The following is an 18,392-nucleotide window of genomic DNA, read 5'->3' on the forward strand; positions in this document are numbered from 1 at the left end:
GGGGAGAGGCATCCCTCCCCCGGCCTCAACCCAGCCCTGGCCCAGACCTGCCATAGCATATGAAGTTATTAGATTATGTTGAACGGTTGTCAGTAAAACATGCTGTAAATTGAGGAATCAGCCAGATATTAGCTCCAGAGGCAACATCAAGGAAAGTAACCAATGCCCGGGCGGGTGTCAAACAACCATCAACAGTCATTGTCCAGCAAGGGAGCTACAATTCAAGGACTCACTTGCATAAGGCCACACCAAAGGAATTGCTCAACTTTGCTGATGACTCAGCAATGCCCACCAGACGTACCTGTGTTGTATTCTCTAAACACATGGACTAAGGGTATAAAACAGAACACGGGCCCACTGCTTGGCCTTTTCTCCGTCCCCCACCTATGCTGCAAGCAACAAGGACACTCAGAAGACTGAAGACTCTAACAGAGGAGGCTGGGTCAGGTTTCAAGGGTGAAACCTGTGTACTGTGAACTGCAATATCCACTGGGGTGAGAAAAACCACTTAATCTAGATGTTGCCCAGCCTAATAGGGTTGAAAGTTTAGATTGCGTGCTTATCTTTTATTTTATTTTGGTAACTAACTCAGGCAAAAAGTCAATCACTTATAATCACTTAAAATCTATCATTTGTACTCAAACTTCTTTTACCGTTATCTTCACCAGTGAGTTTGCCTGAAGTGTTGGTAAATCTGCTCAGGTTTGCAAAGGCTGGCGTATATCCATTTTCCATTGAGGAAGTGATGAACCAATTAATAAATATGCACTGCTCATCTTCAGCAGTGCAAGATGGTATATTCCTGAGGTACAGTGCTGGGAGCTGGGGGGATTCGGCTGGCAGCTTTCTCTGTGTGATTCATGAGTGGCTCTGGGAACATTCATGCAATGTAGCTGGGTGTGGGGCTCCACGTGTGGTTGTGCTGAGTGATCACAGCGCCTGGAGGGGGTTGCTGCTTGTCACTAGCAAAGCACTGTGAGAGACACCCTAGACTGCAGAGTTAAGGGGGCACAGCGGTCCCACAATCCCAGGCTGCACCCCAGGGATCCCATCACAGTGGAGAATGTGGGCATAGACCGGGTCCTGTTAGAAAGGCCAAGTGAGCGGGTTAAGGGGACTAAATGGCAAGGAAACCACGGACACAGGAAAGCAGTAGAAGTGGTTGTTGGAGAGCCAGCAGCAGCAGGTGGCCCAGCAGCATCAGGGCAGCTGCTACAACACATTGCGGCCCAACAGCAACAACCGAGGGCCCATCCACAAGAACAGCAGCAACAGCTGATGCAGGAGTTGGTGGCCTTGCAGCAGCTGCAGCAGCAAGAGTGTCTGATCCAACAGACGTCAGCACTACTACATCTGCAAGGGGAAACCAAAGCCGCCATGCCCGGGCTGGTGGCAGACAACCCCTCTGCCAGGCTGCCCGTACCAGTGCATGAAGATGGGCCCCGAGGCCTTCCTGGTCACCTTCAAATGGGAGGCCACCACTGCATGCTGGCCACTAGAACACTGGGCTACCTTTGTGGCTCCCTAGTTAACCAGCCCTGCACAAGCCACATATCAGAACCTAGACCCTACGGAGGTGCTGGACTATGCCAAGAGGACGATGGCCATACTCAACCTCCTGGGAATCAGTCCAGAAATGTTCCAACAGAGGTTTTGTCAGGAGAAATCTCCCCTGAGTCAGATCCCATGTCCCAATTTCTGCGGGACCGCTGCTAGTGCCGGCTAAACCCAGAGAGACAGACTGGGGTCCAGATAGTGGAGGGGATTGTGATAGAGCAATTCACCCAAATTCTCCCAGCTGGAGGAAGGGACTGGCTGAAGCACCATAGGCTGTCGACCCTCCCCGAGGTGATGATGCTCATTGAGGATTACATGGCTGCCAAGGACCTGGCCCCTTTGGCTCTGAGACCAGGAAGCCGCGGGAATAAGGACCCAAATTCCAGCAGAGACCAGATGAGGTGAGAAGAACAGGAACCACTGACCTGACCAACCCTGCAAGAGGTATCCTCAGCCAGAGAGAAGATCATCAATATTGTGGCCCTACACAGAGGAGACCAAAAATCCTGAAAAGAAGGAGACACCGCATCCTAGAAAGAAGCATGCTGTCAGGGGTCCCGAAGGGCCAATGATCGAGTGCACACAGGAGGGGCATATCAGGTGAGAGTGACCCTTTATGAATTGTAGCTCTGTTGAGGCATGGGCCACAGGCCCCATGCTCAGAAGAGGGGCCTGCCCAATCTACTGCTCCAGTGTGGGTCAACGACACTCAGGTAATGGGCCTAGAGGACTCAGGTGCAGCCAGACTATTGTCTAGATCAGTCTGGTGGGATCCCCTGACACGGCTCGGGCCCCCATCTACCTCCAGTGCATCCACGGGGATGTACAGCCCTGCTCGGTAACCAAGGTACAGCTCAAAGTAAAAGGCCACGAGGAAACCTGCTGTGTCAGCCTTGTGACTACCCTTGCCTATCCTGTAATCCTGGGATGTGACTGGAGGTGGTTTCCTGAAACAATGCAGATCCTGTAGCAATGGAGCAGCAACCACCCCACAAAAACAAACCCAGGCCCAAAAGTAAGGGGGTTCATGGACTGAAAGGAGATGGAGGACTCAGGTGAGAGTCCCTCAGGGCAGGCAGAGCCACCAGTGTTGCACCCCATAGAAGCGGAGGCATTAGACGAGACAGGCCAAGAATGCTTGATGAACAATAGGGACTTTGTGCAGGAGCAGAGAGAAGACCAGACCCTAAGTCATGCCTGGGACCAGATAGTTACCCCTGATGGGGAGTGGAGTGGGGATCTCGGACATCACAGGGACCCCACTTTGAAATCCACAAGAGACTGTAGCAGTAACAAAAGACCCCCAACCACAGAAGATGCTCCAACAGCTGTCAGTTCCCAAGATACTCTGGCAGGGGCTATGTATGACACCTCGTCCACTCAGTGCCATCTGCCAGATACTTAGGGAGAGAGAAGATGCTTCAAAGGGTAGCCGTCAGGTATTTTTGGCCAGGCATCAACAAGGTTTGTGTGCGATTTCTGTGCCTCAAGCCCTGGGTACCAGCTAACAGGGCCCAACGGGATGCCCAAGTAGTATTTGAGTGGGTAGGAATGGATCGGGTGGGACCCCTGAAGAAGAAGAGTGGGTCTGGGTTCCAGTATATACTGGTGATTGTAGACCAGGCCGTGCCATTGTGCACAATGAAGGCACCTGTTAGAATATAGGCTTGGCTGGCAGCCTGAGATAGAATTTTGTGTTTGACTTTTTGATACTCTTATATCTTATACTAATATGAAGAACAATGAAGAAGGACACTGTGTGTTGCGTTTTCCACAACCAGGTGGGGCCTTTAATACAAATGGAAGAGATAAGGGATGGAGGAGTTAAAGTGTTACAGGGCATGCTGGAAGTGCAATATATAAGCACATAGTGAAAGACTCCCCCTGTGTTTAATTTGTATTGAAAGGTGCCAGAGCTCAACCCTGGCACAAATTAAGCACTGGCAGAGCGGCTCACCTTAGCAGTGCCGCTTAAAAAAAATAGCTGAACACAGAACTTTAGACTCTGTGCAGATGAAGGTCACTTATTTTAAAATTGTATTTTTAGTTATATTTGTAAAAGAACTTAAAATTTGTGTGAAAGTAAACACGGTTCCAAGACTGATACTAATCATAATGATGGAGTCAAATGTTAGTGAGTCATGCACATGATTGTGATCAGTAAACAGAATGCCAAAATAATTTGAAAAATAAATTCCCATTCTTAATAAAAGAGGGAAAAAAACATAATCACATGTTAAAATTAAATAAATACATTCTTAGTGGAGTGAAAAACAGTTAACTAAAATAGAGTAGATAATGGCAGTAACACAGAATGTGTCTGTTAGACAATGTAAGCAGATTTTATTTGTCTCTACTAAAGAGAGGGTACAAACTATCTAACTTGTACTTCTGATATCTGTGTTAAGGCTTCAAAACTGATACCTCAAGGTTTGGGATTGAGAATATTTTACTGTATTATCTAAATTTACATATAAACTTAAAATATGGATTTAATTGGTGTTTGCATTTTTTTTCCTTTCTTTATATAGGAATTAAATACCATGTTCCTGTCAGGTAATTCCTAGGTTGTTATCTGCAAAAAAAGAGTTTTCATATGCCTAAGTAGCCCCTGGAATCATGGTTAAATTTGTACCCTCCTCCACCAAAGTCAGAAATGGCCCCCTGTTCGTTGACTTGGGGCAGCTTTATCACCACAAAATCAGCATGGACACTACAGAGTCCCCCGTGGCCTAAGCCCATTCTGGACCTAGTAACAATCAATGGGTCCCACTTGCACTCTGGACCAGTGGCTGCAGAAACTGTTCCTCTCAAGGTTACTATCCAAGGGCATTGAAAGACCCTACAGTTCAATGCCATCCATTCCCCACACTCCCCTCTGATCCTGAGAATCCCATAGCTGGCCCTCCACAACCTCTTTCTCTGTTGGTGTGTACTAAACTCAACTTTCACTCAGAATTCAGCCAGCAGCTTAATGGCAGGAAGTTGGCAGTGGACAGTAGTTCCCTGGTGGTCACAAACCAGGGCATCTGGCCTGGCAGAGCCATCCACTAAACTGGTCCTCAACTTCCATTCAAATACAGTGACTACAATGATGTCTCTGGGGTAAAAATGCAGATGTCTTGCCCCACACAGGGACCGATTGCCCACTCAAGTTACAACCAGGGACAAACATTCCATTTGGGCATATAAACACCAGGCCTGACCGGGCCACACTGTGTACCTACCTTCAATAGACCCAAGTCAAGAACTTTATTTGTAAGTCCACCTGACCTGCTGGGGATTCATCCTCCTTGTTTAAAAAAAAAATGGAAGGCTACACCTGTGTGCGACTGCTGGGCCCTGAATCAGGTCACCATGAGAAATGGATACCCATTACCACTAATCCCCGAGCTAATGGGCCATGCGAGCACCGCTTGAGTATACACAAAACTAGATCTCCAGGGGATATACAACCTATTATGTGTTCGAGCTGGGGATGAATGGAAGACTGTCTTTCAAACTCATTAGGGTCACAACAAGTATCTCATGGTGCCCTTTGGTTTGAAAAATGCACCCAAAATGTTCCAACATTTTATTATTGACATACTCTGGGAGATTCTGGATCAATATGTGGTAGAACTCCTGGATAACATACTTTTTTTATAACAATACCGAACACCACACCATGCACATCTGTTCCATCTGGAAGAGGCTATGTGACCATGGCCTCTATGCTAAGCTAGAAAAATGTGCCTTGGATCAGTCCTTCATAGAATTCTTAAGGTTCATCCTACATCCCCCTGGTATCAAAATGGACCCACACAAGGTAAAGGGAGGCCTCAAGTGGGCAGCACAACGGAATGTTTGTGAACTACAACAATATTTGCTGGAGCTTATAAGCTTCTATTGGCTGTTCATCCTGAGGTTCTCGGAGCAGATCACCCCTTTTACTGCCCTGCGCTAGAAAAATACCAGGTTCCTCTGGTTTCCCGAGGCCCAACAGGCCTTTGAGCAAATAAAGCTCATGTTTATCACCACTCCCATATTGGTCCACCCTGACACCACACAAGCCTTCATCAGCAAGTGGATGCTTCCAAACTGGCAATTGGAGTGGTGGTATCCCAAAAGCACAGTCCTCAACAATTGCTACATCCATGTGCCTTTTACTCCTAGAAACTCACACCCACAGAGCAAAATTACAACATTTTAGACAAAGAATTCATGGCCATTAACATCGCCTTTGAAGAGTGGCATCACTATCTATAAGTGGCCTCATACCCCATCTAGGCATACACCATCATAAGAATCTAGAATATCTGCATAGGTCCAAAGTCCTCAATGTTATCTTAGGTAGGCCTCATTCTTTTTGTGCTTTGATTTCCTAATCTCTTATCATCCAGGAACCAAAAACAGCATGCTTGATCCTGTTCCAGAAGGGAGAATTTTATGCTGATCTGAAGGATTCTAATCCTAAAATCTCCTGCATCCTTAAACCTCATAACTTTCTGGGCATGGCCTCCTGCCAAGACCTGCTCACTCTCATACAGCCCATGGAATCCCTCCTGATGAGCAGAACCCATAAGTAAGGAACTCCATGATGTCAAGACAGGGTACCTACATGAAAGGGCATATACATGTCTCCACCCTCCCCCAGCCTCCAAGGACAACAACTCTACAAGTATGTCATGACCCCCCACTGGCAGGACATTTTGGCCACTTTAAAACTCTGTGTCCAGTCTCTTGTTTCTTCTGGTAGCCTTGCGTGTGGGCCAGAGCACAGGCCTGTGGGTCTCTTGAAATGCATGGGCCCATTCCAAGGTACTGCACAATAAACCCTTCAGACTCCTGCAATCCCTCGAGACTTCATCCAGCCTCTGGACAGTTGTTGTCCTGGATTTTGAAGTAGAATATCCTGAGTCCAGTGGGGTCATGACCATTCTGACAGTAGTGGACCACCTCACAAAAGGTGGCACTCTTCATCACCTGCTCTGGCCCAACCTCCTCCTAGGAAATTGCCTGGCTCTGGGTGGATCAAATCATCCACCTCCATGTCCTCCTGGAGCACATCATCCATGACCACAGTGTGTAATTTATCTTCCACTTCCAATGAGGAGCTCACTGGATTTTGGGCATCTGCTTCTGTCTCTCCTTCACCTACCACTCCCAGACAACAGATCAAATGGAAAGAACCAACCAGATCCTGGAACAGTATCTTTAATGCTTCATAAAATTTCACCAGAATGACTGTTCCTTGTTGCTACATCAGGCAGAGTTCATGTACAAAAATGCAGAACATGCCTCTATATGGCAAAGCCCCTTTCCCCACCCCGCTGTTTTTTGGACTGTGGGTTCTACCCTGGGTTGACTGGATACAACAGCTGTGCCAAACCCAGGATGAACTTAAGTTCACCTGGACAATGCCAAGAAGAGCTAAAAACATTATGCTGACTGTCAATGACTGGAGGGCCCCCCCCCCTTTCGGTAGGCCAGAGGGTATGGCTCTCAACAAGATACCCACACACAGACAGGCCAACTCGTAACTGGACTACCAGTTCCTTGGCCCCACCAAGTTCCCTGGCAAATAAACGCAGTCATATTTCTACTCGACTTAACTGGTTCCCTCCGAATACACCTGGTTTTCCATATACTTCTGGGAATTGGTGCAGGATGTTCATACCACTGACATGGTAAACACCTTTCACAAAAAACACATTGGAAAACTCAGACCACTACTGCCTGGGGTGGGGCACACTAGGGGCATGGGTGATCTGAGGGTCATGGTTCCCAAACCCTAGCCTGTGGTTCCCAAGCAGTGTTTAGACCATGGCCCCCACCCAGCAGATCTCCAGAATCAGTGGAGAAGGGAGCTAGAGGAGCTAGCCCTCTTGTAGACCGGCCACTGGAGGAGGTCTTGACAAACAATTTCACAGAGGGTTCCTCAAGTATTTACTAATCAGCAGTAGAATATTGTTAATCAAGAAACCCGGACTCTATCCCTCACTCAGGGTGAGGAATGTGGTTTATAGTGGTTAGAGATAGGATAAGCAAAACTGGTGTAGTAAACATGAGAGGCAGTATGCTTCAGTGGATGAAATTGGGGTTTATTATGTGAGAGAGCTGGGTTGCTGTCCCAGAAGTGACCCTGCATAATCTCTCTGCCAGTGTCCTCAAACAATGGGGTGTGTTCAGCCGTTCTTTGGGAACTGCCTTCTAAGGTTGGGGCTCATGGCCTTGGTCAATGAAAAGGGTAATGAATTGCATGAGAATATACTATAAGCAGCACTTAGAAGAAGTGAGGTTTGAACTCGTGGGATCCTGTTTCCCAGACTTAGGAAGTTTGCCTGATACTATAGTGGCATTTGGTGAGAAAATCCCTCGGACTGAGTGTTGACATTTGGGCAGTGGCAGATGCATTGGCACATTTGTCTTGGTGCACAGATTTACTGTTATGATTAAAATGTTATAAAATGCTCCACAGACAAACAGTACCTATGTATAACTGATACTAGCTGCCCAAAAATGTTGTTAATGCAGAGTTAAGGTTACACAGCTCTGCCTTGTACCCTTGCAGAATGTGGAGAGTGGCATCACTTAATCCTCTGTGTGTCAGGGTTTGCTCCACAGCAGCCTCATGGCCCACCAGAGCACTCTGCACCCTGCCTCAGGGTCTCCAATGATCAGCCACTGCCTCTTGTGAGGTCCTCTGCCATGGTGCTTTAGCCTCTGGCTAAGGCACTCTTCCGTCCCTGCCTTCCGAGGTATAAAGTCCCAAAAGAAACAAACCAAAAACTCTTAATAGGGTCATCCCACAAGTCTTCAGCAGGACCCTGCCCATTTACGCTGGGCATGTCTCCAATAGCCAGTCCTTTGGTCAGTCCCCCAGGGCTCCGTCATCCAATCCACAGGAGGCTCGTCCAACTGGAAAGCTCTCAGCCTCCTGGATGTAACCAGGCTTCCCTCACAGAGGGAGAAGCAGGGCTCTGCTCTCCTTCTTGGACAGCACCCAACAGAGCTAGGTTGTCTCCTTTTAACTGCCCGCTCCACAACTGACATCTGTTGCAGCTGTCGTAAGGTAGTGCTAACTGGGTCCACAGGCTCTCATTAATCTCCTTGTCAGCATGAGGCCTGTATGCCCCAGCACAATCTGAAAACTAGGAAACACAAAATTGAGCTACACATCAGGCTGCCTGCAAACACTCTGGTTTGCAAAGAGCCCCAGACCAATTGCATATGTGCAAATTACTGTCTCTGGCACATTCATAGAATATCAGGGTTGGAAGGGACCTCAGGAGGTCATCTAGTTGCCAGGACTCAAGCCACATGGGAGACCCAACATTTACCCTGAACAACTTAAATATTCCTCCCCCAAAGGGGAAATGGATGCCAAACACTAGCTGAGTAGTCCGGTTAGGTTTGTGGTGAGGGTTGAATTTTTCTATCAAATTTGAAGTGAATTTGACAAAAGGTTCCTGGATTAGGACACTAAAAATAGAGATCTTCAACATAGGTCAAAAAGTGATTTTTTTTTGCCACTTTCCAGTCAAACAACAAAAAGAAGAAAGAAGTCAAAACAGTTCAGTGGATTCCCCTAGCTGGGATCTAGTGCACAGAACCAAAGTTATCATCACTGGTTATTTGTAGTACAGTAGCCCCTGGAGGCCCCAGCTAGGATTAGGGTCCCAGTGAGCAAGGCACCGTATCTATACATTATAACAGACAGAGCTTATACAACAATTATTATACGCAGAGCCAGTAGCAACTCCTATTGTTAAGATTGTCGGACACTTCTCTGTTTCCAGTTGCTTATAACTTTGCCAAATTTTAAGCATTTGGGCTGAAATTTTCCATGCCTGGTGTTTCCATCAGGCTAAATATTGTGACAGTTTCTGCTAAAATGGTTCAGCCATTTCTGAGAATTAGGTTGTTTTCCCCAAGATAAAAAAATCTTGCAACTTTTTTCCCTCAGAAGCTCTAGCTCCCCCATGTTTTGGAGCAGGGAATTGAAATTTTGCAGGGGGAGAGGGGTGGGGCTGGTCTGTGTGTCAGGGACAGGCCTTTTGCTGTTCCCTTGAAAATATGACCAAGTTAAGAGACTCTGAAAAATCTCCTTGCATGGTGACAGGTTTCAGAGTGGTAGCCGTGTTAGTCTGTATCAGCAAAAAGAACGAGGAGGACTTGTGGCACCTTAGAGACCTACAAATTTATTTGGGCATAAGCTTTTGAAATCAGAAGTCAGAAGACAGCTTATGCCCAAATAAATCTGTTAGTCTCTAAGGTGCCACAAGTCCTCCTCGTTCTTTGTTTTAAATCTCCATTTGCGCAAACTCCGTAGAGAGACTTGTTAGAGCTTTGTAGCTCAATTTCTTCTGAATTTTTGTTGTTGCTACTGTTTGTAATCTTGTCAATCACCCATGGTTTTTATTACACCGCCATTTCTGCACCACAGTAGCTGTTCTCTCCCCCTTCACTGGCCTCATTTCCCCTTCCTTGTTTTCCCTCACCCCTCTACAGTTCCCACCTGCTCTATTGACTCCATCCTAATCTCCCCTTGCTTCCCACCAGCCCAAATAGATATAGGTCCCATATCCATAACTGCCTCCTGACTTCTGATGATATCTGCCCTAACCTGGGCTCTCCCTCAATCCTCTCCTTCTCTGCCTCCCACACACACACACACCACACCACCACGTTGGCCCCTCTGCTGCCATCCTGCCTAACCTTATGTCCACCCCTTTGCTTTCCCACCCTCGCCTCCTCTTCTCTTGCTGCCTCCAGAACACCCACTCCATCTCTAAAAAGATCTCAGCCATCCACAACCTCTTCATCCCTCATTCCCTCCAGCTCCACACTCTAGCACTCCATAGAGTTTTGCACTGTAGTGTGAGTGTGATGAAGTTGGGGTACATATTGCTTTTGGTAGCTATTGGAGTTGGAGGTGAAAGCCAAATGGAGCGCTGCAGCATTACTGACAATGTTTAGGCAACATGAAGGTAGAAATGAGTGCACAAGTCTTTCCCCTTAACTTCTTATTTCCATGCTTTTAAGGTTTGGGGGTGGATTGGGCACGGTCCTTCCCAGTCTTAATGTTTGTCACTAAATTGGGTCACTTTTATGGTGGGCCATTTGGCCATTTGTGAACTATGAAAACCCAGGGGAAAAAAAATCAATGTTTAAAAAAAATAAGTTAGTTACATACATATTTTTAGATCTCAGATAACACTCACCGAAGTGGCCACTTGCATGGTCCTGGGGAATCTTCATTCGGGTCTTCAGTTAGAAACCTGCACTTCTCTATGTAAACAGACTCCAGGTTACAGCAATTCTTTATACAGAATTGAAGAACAATTTGATCCATTTTGGTAAAGGTATGATGAGTAAACTTTAGCTCAGTGAAATGATTCATTGCACTCTGCATAAATTCTGTTTCTTGAATTTCATACAAACAGTAAAAATAATCCAGATAGAAAATCATCTCCTCTTTATCAGAAGGCAATTTATCATAGTTGAACAACGATGAAAAAGGTTTTTCTTTAACCCATGTTAGTAAATTATTTTTAATTTTGGGTGAAAATTTGCAGCTAAGTTTTTTCTCCATGTTCTCCATTCTCTTTTTATTTAAGAGACCAAAGAGGAACTGCACTGTTAACATTAAATAATTCCTAGATTTTCCACACTTTTCAAACAATTTTTCCACAGGTTGTATAGCAGTTTCTGATTTTTTCACCGTTTCTTCTTTCTCCAACACATAAAACAAAGCTGCAAAAAACTCTTGAAAACTCAAGTGAATGAAGCTGTAAACACGTTCACAGAAAATGCCTTTTTGAAACATGTTCTCATTCAGAAAGAGGGAATTAGGTTTATCTAAGCCGTGTTTCTTGACATCTTCTTCCTCAAACAGTATTTTCTGCCTCCAGAGTCCATCTGCAGCCAAAGAGCAAAGTCCCTTCAAGTTATCTTGTACCTGTTGTTTTTCTGAATTGCTGCTGTGACCCTCTAATAAACTGAAGAGATAGAGCATGTAGACTCCAGTGATTGTATCAGAAGTTCGTGCAAGATCTTCACCTGCTTCCATCTGCTGTTTCAGAACCGTGCAGATGATCCAACACGCAATGGGGACAAAGCACATGGTGAACAGCATTTCATTGTCTTTTACAAAGTTAAAGGCTTTTCTTGCTTGTTCTTCATTCCCAAATAACTTGTAGAAGTATTCTTTTCTCTCATTTTCAGAAAATCCCAAGATCTCTGCATATGCACAACGTTCATCTTTCAAACACTGCCCAAGTTTCTCCAGGGCAATTGGTCTTGTAGTAATTATTAAGTAGGATTTGTGAAGCACTTCTTTCCTGAATAAACTGCTCAGTATGATTTCAACTGGCTGCTTCTTACAGGGATCAGAGCACAGATTACCTGTTGGTTGATTAAAGGAAAATCTCAGTTCATCAAAACCATCAATTATGAATAGGAGTTTTTCTGGATTCATCAGAATCTCTTTAGTTGGTGCATTTTGATCAGGACAATTCTTTAAAATCAAATCTTCAACACTTCCCTGCTCACTGACCAAGTTAATTTCCCTGCAATTTATGTAGAAAACATAATCAAACCTGCTCTGATACAGTTCTTCATTTGCCCAGTCCAACATGATCTTTCTTGCTGTCAGTGTTTTTCCAATCCCTGCAGCTCCCTGCAGCACGACAATTTGTGGTGACTGTCCATCTTTATCAGAGTCAAATAAATTGGCTATGGTGATAGGACTAGCATGCTCAGCCATGATTTCTGCATGTTTCCGTCCCAAGGCCATTATTTCATGTTCTCTCTGCTTTTTGTGACGATGTTCATTTACAATGATCAGCTTTGTGTATCTGCTGTTTAGCTTCACATTCTCACCAAGACGAGCATTCATGTCTTTTATTGCGCTGTATTTGTTTCGTATATGTTCTCTATACTTCACTGTGTAAGCTGAGTTAGTGACAAGACAAGAAGCATTAGATATTACTGTAATGTTACAATAAAGCTATTTAAACAATAATACTGGTACTGTATATTTATAGTACACCTTTCATCATAAAGTATCCCCTCACAAATTAACTACAGGTGCAGTCCTTACTCACATCAGTGGTCCCATTGAAATCAGTGATGTGAGAGAAAAGTGTAGGCTCAGACCTTCTGTTGCCCTGGATTTGAGGGGTGTTTCCCCCAGGACATGATCAAGCCAACTGCAGCCATATTATATGCTTTCAGCCACCATGAATTAATGAAATAGAACACCACATAGTTAAGGGTTAATTTGGAGACAAGCTTTTACAAGCAAAGTTAAAACTAGCTACAGTTTCTGCTAATCAGAATGGGAGGAGAGTAGAGACAAGTAAATAACTAAGACTGAAAACTTTGGTGGTTGGAAAGACTTGAATCTAGACATCTCTCATATTAGAAGTTTATTGAAAGTGAGGAAAAGTGTTGATTCAGTAGGGGTCATTATGACCTATGTTTTTGCTGTTATAAAAGGTTACCTAATAGAGCATACCTGGAAGCAATTCTCTGACACCATCTTGAAAGACGTTTTCCTGACACCCTTTCTCCCCAGTGCGTGAGCAATTGGGCACTGTGAACCTGATGTTAATTACTCAATACCATTCTAGATGTCAGGTAAATATCTGGGATGTTCTAAACCTATTGCTTATATTTGTGTGCTTAAATCTAATAAACTGCAGTTTTAGATAAGATTCATGCAAGTAAGCGTGTTCTATCAGACAGAAGTGCTGTGTTCCTGTTGATTTATTCCTTACACTGCCTAGAGTGAAATAGTTACGTTCCCCTGTTGGGGGTTCTGAAAACTCCAGATAACACTTCTAAACACATATATAAGAATCACTTCATCAGTTACTGAAATGCAGCCACCTCTAGGGTGAAACCTGTCAAGTGTTTAACAGCGCACAGTGGCCCTCTGTAACAAAGTAGGGCATGAAGTGATGGAGAATGACAGGTATAACTGAAACAGTAGTGAGAATTTCGGTGCAAAGAATATAACTTAATATAACCTAAAATTTGTCCAGGGCCCAGAGGTTTTAAAAAGTCCCACAGCACTTTCAGTGACCCCAAATGTTGACCTCTAGTTATTTTGACTCGTTTAAAAGATGGCGTCCCTAGCAGGAGAGGGCCTTCCAGCATCATGCTGCTGCACTGGTTCAGTCCTGCCTCTGAGACAAGAGCTGCACACCAGCACCATGTTCTGCAGCCCCTGATTCTTTCCTGGAGATCTCCCCATGCATTTCCTCATCTCCCATCCAACCCTGCGTAACCGGTGTGATCTGACGAGACTGCGCTCTGAGGGGTTACTTATTATTTCTACTAATAAACCCAATGTCTGGCTGACCTAGCCTAATGCTGGTAATCACTGGTAATCATGCAATGCAATTCCTTATTGAATGTCACATACCATTTGCTGATGTTTCAGGTGTTTGCTGAGGACCCAAAGCTGAAAGAGAAATTTCACATGAATGTTAGTGCAACAAAAATCACAGAGTATCACGCAGTTCAGGACGTTGGGACAAGTCATTCATTCAGGGCTCTCTGCAGTAATAAGCTCCCTAGTAAACCCACGGTTGAGGCAGACAAAGAGAATTTCTTTGGCGACACTAGTTCAGTGACTTGTTCAAAACGTCCACCAGAAGCAATACTCTTTTTTTTAAAACCACTGGAGTAGCCACGTACAGTATATCTACACAGCAATGTAAGCCTGGGCTCAGTCTAACCCCCCTTGTGTCCATGCACCAATTGTGCTAACCTAGGCCTCAGATCTAGGGTCCCAGGACCTTGCAGGGCTGGAGGGTTTGAGCCCGTGTTAAGCTGGGACCTAGGATCCACGCCCTATTGCTTTCCTGTGTGCACATAGCCCTGGCTTGCCTTGGGTCCTGGAAGCCCTCTGGGTGTATCCCAGAGATCCTGGTGGCAGAGGAGCAGCGCTGGAGGCAGCCAGCCCAGCAGCCGGAAGCTCCATTACTGCCTGGCAAAACACGATCCCTGCTCCTCTCCCAGTGGCAGCAGCTCCTGCTCTGGCTCCTCCTTGCTGCTGCACAGAGCTTCCCCGAACCAAGGGGCAAAGCTGCCAGGCAGGAGGCAGCTCCCAGCCACTGGGATGTTGGGAGTCTTCCCTCTCCTGGCCATGCTGAGCCAGGAGCCCTGCTGCTCCCCTTCCCTGCAGGGCAGCTGCCTGGTCCCTACTCCACTCTCTGGCCCTTGCCCCCAGCCCCTCTGGGGCTGCATGTGCAGGGCTGCCTGGGCTGCATGCACTGTCAGGGGACTGAGTGGGAGTCAGCCCCCCAAATTCCCCCACTGCCTCCCTCAGTGGTAGCAGCTCCAGCTCCTCCTTGCTGCATGGCAGTCGCTTGTTCCCACGGTGCTCTCTGGCCCTTGCTCTCGAGCCCCCTGGGGCTGCGTGTGCAGGGGTGCCCCAGCTGTGGCACGGTCAGGATGGTAAGTGGGAACCAGCCACAAACCTTCCCTGCAGCCTCCTTGTAACGGCCTGGCACTGACCTCTCACGAGTGCCCCTTCTGGTCGGGTGCATCTTCAGTCTTTAAATAGCTCCAGTCCCGGTATCAGGCCGTAGCCCCAGGGCTCCTCCCTGGCAGCAATAGATACATCCTCTGTGCACCCTTCTGGCCCCAGCTCTTCAGACAGGCCACTACGTAGTTCAGATCCCCTTCTTGAGAGTTATGGCTGTCCAATTATAGGCCACTTTCCCAGTGGCCTATGGGGGGCATCCAAGTCCGCCCATTACTCCAAGTCCCAGCCTAGCGACCCTAAGAATAGCTGCCACACGCCGCTGTGTCCCTTTAACTAAGCTGCCAGCCAGGACCTCTCTCGCTCGCTCCCCCAGTCCCAGCTGGCACAGATCTGTCCATGGTGCTGCAGTTCCCTTTGGCCAGTCCTCTGGCTCCAGCAAGGAACTGCCTGTCTCTGGCTTTGCAGGTCCTTTTTAGACGGCCTTCCTGTGCCTTGATTGGCTGTGTCCCCTGAAGCCACTTTAGGCTGTTTGGAGGACTCCTCTACTACTCCTTTCCTGGGACAAGAGTGGCAGGATCCTGAGGCCTCCAGCAGGGGGCCTCTGGGCCTAGTGCACCCCATCACACTCCTATGGTGGTGGCGGCGGCTTTCGCTCCAGTTCTTCCTTGCTGCTGTGCAGAGCTTGCCAGGAACAAAGCTGAGAGGTGGGAGATGGCTCCCAGCTGCCAGGATGTTCGGCTTTATCCTTTCCCTGCAGGGCAGCCACTTGGTCCCACTCTACTCTCTGACCCTTGCTCCCAGGCCCCTCCTGCCCTCCCTGGGGCTGCATGTTTAGAGATGTCTGGGCAGTGTGCGCTGTGAGGGCAATGAGCGCGAGCAGTCCCAAAACCTCCCCACAAACTCCAGGGATCCTTTATCTCTGCCTCCCGGGGTGCGGTGGGGGCAGGGATAAGGGATCCTTGGGAGGAGCACACTTCACCCCAAGCCCTGGGGAAACACTGCAGCAGTCCGTAGCTGGCAGCAGCCAGCTTGGGGTGGGGGTGTGTTTTTCCTCTGATACCGTCATTTTATGTCAAACTTCAAGACAGACAAAAATAAATTAAAAAACCCAAACAAAAACAGCTTAATTGAATAGCCCATTTTTAAAAATTAAGAATTGCAAAGTTTCATTTAATAGTTTGGCAGCCCTGGAGACTGACATCATAATTATGCACAGAACAGGAGCACATGGGAATTTTTACCTGCCAGTGTGACGCAGCCTAGAGGTGGAGAGCTCAGTTCTCAGATTAGATGGCAGTTCAGGATCAAGCCTTCACAAACTGCAGTCATTCTACTGAGACAGCCGCCAAAGGTGCTAATTATGCAGCTGATGTACTCATGTGTCCTTATGGGCACCTGAATCCCATCAACAACACCATTACAGTTAACAAAGTTAACAAATAGGGTGGGCATTAGTTTTCCCCCACAATGGAACGTATTTGTAGGGCTAGAGTGCTGACTCTGGGATGGGGGGGCACCAGGCTGACTCTGGGATAGGGTTACTTTGACTCAGGTCTGTGCACTGCAGTGTGGGTGCCAGAGTCCTGGGTTCAAGCACAGGTCAGAAAATCCTTAACCTAGGGTTAAAATGCAGTGTAGGTGCTCAAACCCAGGGTTCCCTGACACGGGTCAGCTGACTCAAATCCCACAAATCAAGTCCCATTACATTTCTATGTAGACATAGCCATAGTGTCTTTCTTAATGATATATGAGCACTGAGATCTGCTAATGAAAAGCCCTATATTAGAGCTGGGTATTATTATAAAAAACAAACAAACAATCTGAAAGGGTTGGAAGCAACCCAACAAAGAACAAAACAAATAACGTTAACAAAGTGGGGATTTTCTTCTAAATATATATATATATATATATATATATATATATATATATATATTTAGAAATTTCAATACTGCAGCATTTAGTCATCCCCAATTTTGGCAGGGGTCTCACTGCAAGTCCAGATAAGTGGTTTGGAAGCTCTCTCAGTCCTATAATTAAAGGGGCATTAGTTCTGAAGATATCTTTTCTTGCAACTGTATATCAGAAGCTTGAGTTGAACAAAAAACACTTTCAACACTCAAGCCTTCTTTATATATAATAAAGCAGGACAGAATTTTTTTAAACAGACCTTTTTTCCCCCACAGGTAAGCAGCTCAAGAGAGTAAACGTATTGATACTTCAGCCTTGTCAAAAGCTAACAACTATTTCTGAGTATAGCTCAAATGATGAGGTCCCAGCTGAGCTCGGGATTTATAGAGACAGAGTTCAAATCCTGCTACTAGCCCAAGTTTGAGGGTGGCATATCATGGAATTTCTTTTTTAAAAAAACTAGCTCCCCCTTCCCTCCCACTGCTGTCACCCTCTCTGCTCTCATGCGCACTAGTGTCTTCATCCCTTCCATATTCTCCTTCCAATCTGAAGACAGAAAGTATCAACCTTACATTCTTTTTTAATTTAATTTTTAAGGCCAGGTTCAATGGCATACTCTGGCTGCCCTACTCCACACTCAGAGCACATGGTCCAGTCAAACTGGGTTAGCAAATGCCTTGAATCACCAGATTCACACAGAACTGTGCCAAAAGTTCCCTGCCTCTTTCACCTCCCTACACCCCCTGCATGCATACTCCAAATCCTCTTCCTTTCTGTCCTCCATAGTCCCTTGCACAAACTTGCTCCAGTTTCACCCTTCCTCCTGCACCCCGCATTTCCTCTCTCTTTCTCACACACACACTCTCTCACTCTCATTTCCCCCTCTTGTATCCTTCCACACACAGCTCTGTTTTCCCCTTACTCTCTCCTCTGTTGAGTAAATCTAGTGCAATAAGTAATATTTGAAAATAAATATTCTGGACTATATTTTTTCCTTTTTTCATAACTGAAAGTTTCTGCCAGCAGAGGCTGGTGCAGAACATTCTTCTCTACGGCTTTGTCTACACTTGAGGCATGAAAGTGCTGTCGTGGCAGTGCTGCCAAAAAACCCACTTTCCAATGAGAGGGAGACCAACACCCATATTTGTTAAACGCAGCCTGAGACTTCAGTCCCTCTGAGAACAATGGTAAATAGATGCCCTTCTCAAAATAGCCACCTGACTGTGGGCTTGGACTTCAGTCCTGATGGAGATGGCAGCCATTTTGAAAGAGAGCAGTTCTTAGTGGACTTCTCAGTAGTAGAATATTAATAGTCGAGATTGCGAAGGCCTTACACTCAATTCAAAGGCATTTCTCTCTTTGTCCTTCTGTGTGTATGTAATGTGATAATTTTTGAATATGGCAGCGTGACAAAGTTCCTCCTCTACCCTGGTGGGTCTTGCAC

At 46.2% G+C, this 18,392-nt stretch overlaps 1 protein-coding gene across 3 annotated transcripts in view; it reads right to left on the bottom strand.

The window, feature by feature from the left end:
* The window catches only part of LOC311521884 (NACHT, LRR and PYD domains-containing protein 12-like), a 214,173-nt gene that overhangs the window by 160,443 nt on the left and 35,338 nt on the right, over positions 1–18,392 (bottom strand). For all 3 annotated transcript variants that reach the window (XM_084630573.1, XM_084630571.1, XM_084630572.1), the window contains 2 exons: positions 13,973–14,011; positions 10,764–12,495 (listed from right to left, as the gene is read on the bottom strand). In XM_084630573.1, coding sequence (XP_084486699.1) covers positions 10,764–12,495; positions 13,973–14,011 — 1,771 coding nt within the window. The remainder of the gene's footprint in view (positions 1–10,763; positions 12,496–13,972; positions 14,012–18,392) is intronic.

The sequence above is a fragment of the Lepidochelys olivacea genome (genome assembly GCF_965140295.1).
Source record: "Lepidochelys olivacea isolate rLepOli2 genome assembly, chromosome: 6".
NCBI lineage: Eukaryota > Metazoa > Chordata > Testudines > Cheloniidae > Lepidochelys > Lepidochelys olivacea.